Raw genomic sequence first — 2,781 nt, 5'->3', positions numbered from 1 at the left:
ACGTCACAAAACTTGAAATCACCGTGAGATTCCGCGGAACGTGCTTGTTGTCCGTTCCACCACGGACCGTCTTGAAGTTCTGTTACGGCCTCGTACGCACTGTTACGTTTCATTACGTCAATCCCGTTTTATTACGTCCTGTGGCGTTCACCATCTATACCGTGACTGCCGTGGCAAATTTTTTGACAGTTTAAAAATCTGGCACGGCATCCACGGTAATCACGACCGCTCACGTTTGTCTATCACGTCCTTCTGCGTTCTCTCACGTTGTCTCGCGGTCACCACGTTTTGTCCACGGTGGCCTGAAACGGGGTGGTACATTTGAGTCTTGGTAACAATGTGATGGTGGTACATTTGAGTTTTATAAACACTTTGATAGTGGTACATTTGAGTTTTGGTAACGATTTGATGGTGGTACATTTGTGATATGGTAACCATTTGATGGTGGTACATTTGAGTTTTGGTAACAATTTGATGGTGGTACATTTGAGTTTTGGTAATGATTTGATGGTGGTACATTTGAGATTTGGTAACAATTTGATGGTGGTACATTTGAGTTTTGGTAACAATTTGATGGTGGTACATTTGAGTTTTGGTAACAATTTGATGGTGGTACATTTGTGATATGGTAAGCATTTGATGGTGGTACATTTGTGATATGGTAACCATTTGATGGTGGTACATTTGAGTTTTGGTAACAATTTGATGGTGGTACATTTGAGTTTTGGTAACAATTTGATGGTGGTACATTTGTGATATGGTAACCATTTGATGGTGGTACATTTGTATTGGTAACATTTGATGGGTAATTTGAATGGTAACATTTGATGGTGGTACATTTGGTAAACCATTTGATGGTGGTACATTTGAGGTTTGTTGACAATTTGATTGGTACATTTGTGATATGGTAACCATTTGATGGTGGTACATTTGAGTTTTGGTAACAATTTGATGGAGGTACATTTGTGATATGGTAACCATTTGATGGTGGTACATTGTGTATATGGTAACAATTTGATGGTGGTACATTTGAGTTTTGGTAACAATTTGATGGTGGTACATTTGTGATATGGTAACCATTTGATGGTGGTACATTTGTGATATGGTAACCATTTGATGGTGGTACATTTGAGTTTTGGTAACCATTTGATGGTGGTACATTTGTGATATGGTAACCATTTGATGGTGGTACATTTGAGTTTTGGTAACAATTTGATGGTGGTACATTTGTGATATGGTAACCATTTGATGTTGGTACATTTGAGTTTTGGTAACAATTTGATGGTGGTACATTTGTGATATGGTAACAATTTGATGGTGGTACATTTGTGATATGGTAACCATTTGATGGTGGTACATTTGAGTTTTGGTAACAATTTGATGGTGGTACATTTGAGTTTTGGTAACAATTTGATGGTGGTACATTTGAGTTTTGGTAACAATTTGATGGTGGTACATTTGTGATATGGTAACCATTTGATGGTGGTACATTTGTGATATGGTAACAATTTGATGGTGGTACATTTGTGATATGGTAACAATTTGATGGTGGTACATTTGTGATATGGTAACAATTTGATGGTGGTACATTTGTGATATGGTAACAATTTGATGGTGGTACATTTGAGTTTTGGTAACAATTTGATGGTGGTACATTTGTGATATGGTAACCATTTGATGGTGGTACATTTGTGATATGGTAACCATTTGATGGTGGTACATTTGTGATATTGTGTAGGTAACAATTTGATGGTGGTACATTTGAGTTTTGGTAACCATTTGATGGTGGTACATTTGAGATTTACTGGTAACAATTTGATGGTGGTACATTTGTGATATGGTAACCATTTGATGGTGGTACATTTGTGATATGGTAACAATTTGATGGTGGTACATTTGTGATATGGTAACCATTTGATGGTGGTACATTTGAGTTTTGGTAACAATTTGATGGTGGTACATTTGTGATATGGTAACAATTTGATGGTGGTACATTTGTGTTTTGGTAACAATTTGATGGTGGTACATTTGTGATATGGTAACAATTTGATGGTGGTACATTTGTGTGATTTGATGGTAACATTTGATGATGGTACATTTGATGATATTTGGATGGTAACCATTTGATGATGGTACATTTGAGGTTTGGTAACAATTTGATGGTGGTACATTTGTGATATGGTAACAATTTGATGGTGGTACATTTGAGTTTTGGTAACAATTTGATGGTGGTACATTTGTGATATGGTAACCATTTGATGGTGGTACATTTGTGATATGGTAACAATTTGATGGTGGTACATTTGTGATATGGTAACAATTTGATGGTGGTACATTTGAGTTTTGGTAACAATTTGATGGTGGTACATTTGAGTTTTGGTAACAATTTGATGGTGGTACATTTGTGATATGGTAACCATTTGATGGTGGTACATTTGTGATATGGTAACAATTTGATGGTGGTACATTTGTGATATGGTAACAATTTGATGGTGGTACATTTGAGTTTTGGTAACAATTTGATGGTGGTACATTTGAGTTTTGGTAACAATTTGATGGTGGTACATTTGAGTTTTGGTAACAATTTGATGGTGGTACATTTGTGATATGGTAACCATTTGATGGTGGTACATTTGTGATATGGTAACAATTTGATGGTGGTACATTTGTGATATGGTAACCATTTGATGGTGGTACATTTGAGGTTTGGTAACAATTTGATGGTGGTACATTTGTGATATGGTAACAATTTGATGGTGGTACATTTGAGTTTTGGTAACA

At 36.1% G+C, this 2,781-nt stretch overlaps 1 protein-coding gene across 1 annotated transcript; it reads right to left on the bottom strand.

Moving 5' to 3' along the window:
- Nucleotides 1-278: 278 nt before the first annotated feature.
- Nucleotides 279-2,123, bottom strand: LOC138326400 (uncharacterized). The gene has a single exon (XM_069272511.1). The coding sequence runs from the start codon at nucleotides 2,121-2,123 to the stop codon at nucleotides 279-281; it is 1,845 nt and encodes a 614-aa protein (XP_069128612.1).
- Nucleotides 2,124-2,781: the final 658 nt, after the last annotated feature.

Source organism: Argopecten irradians, chromosome 6 (genome assembly GCF_041381155.1).
Source record: "Argopecten irradians isolate NY chromosome 6, Ai_NY, whole genome shotgun sequence".
Lineage (NCBI taxonomy): Eukaryota > Metazoa > Mollusca > Bivalvia > Pectinida > Pectinidae > Argopecten > Argopecten irradians.
Note: the sequence above shows the minus strand (reverse complement) of the source record. Positions and strands in the feature narration are given on the sequence as shown.

Coding starts and splice junctions, on each gene's coding strand:
- LOC138326400 (XM_069272511.1), bottom strand. CDS start 2,123: ATGGTTACCATCCAAATATCATCAAATGTACCATCATCAAATGTTACC.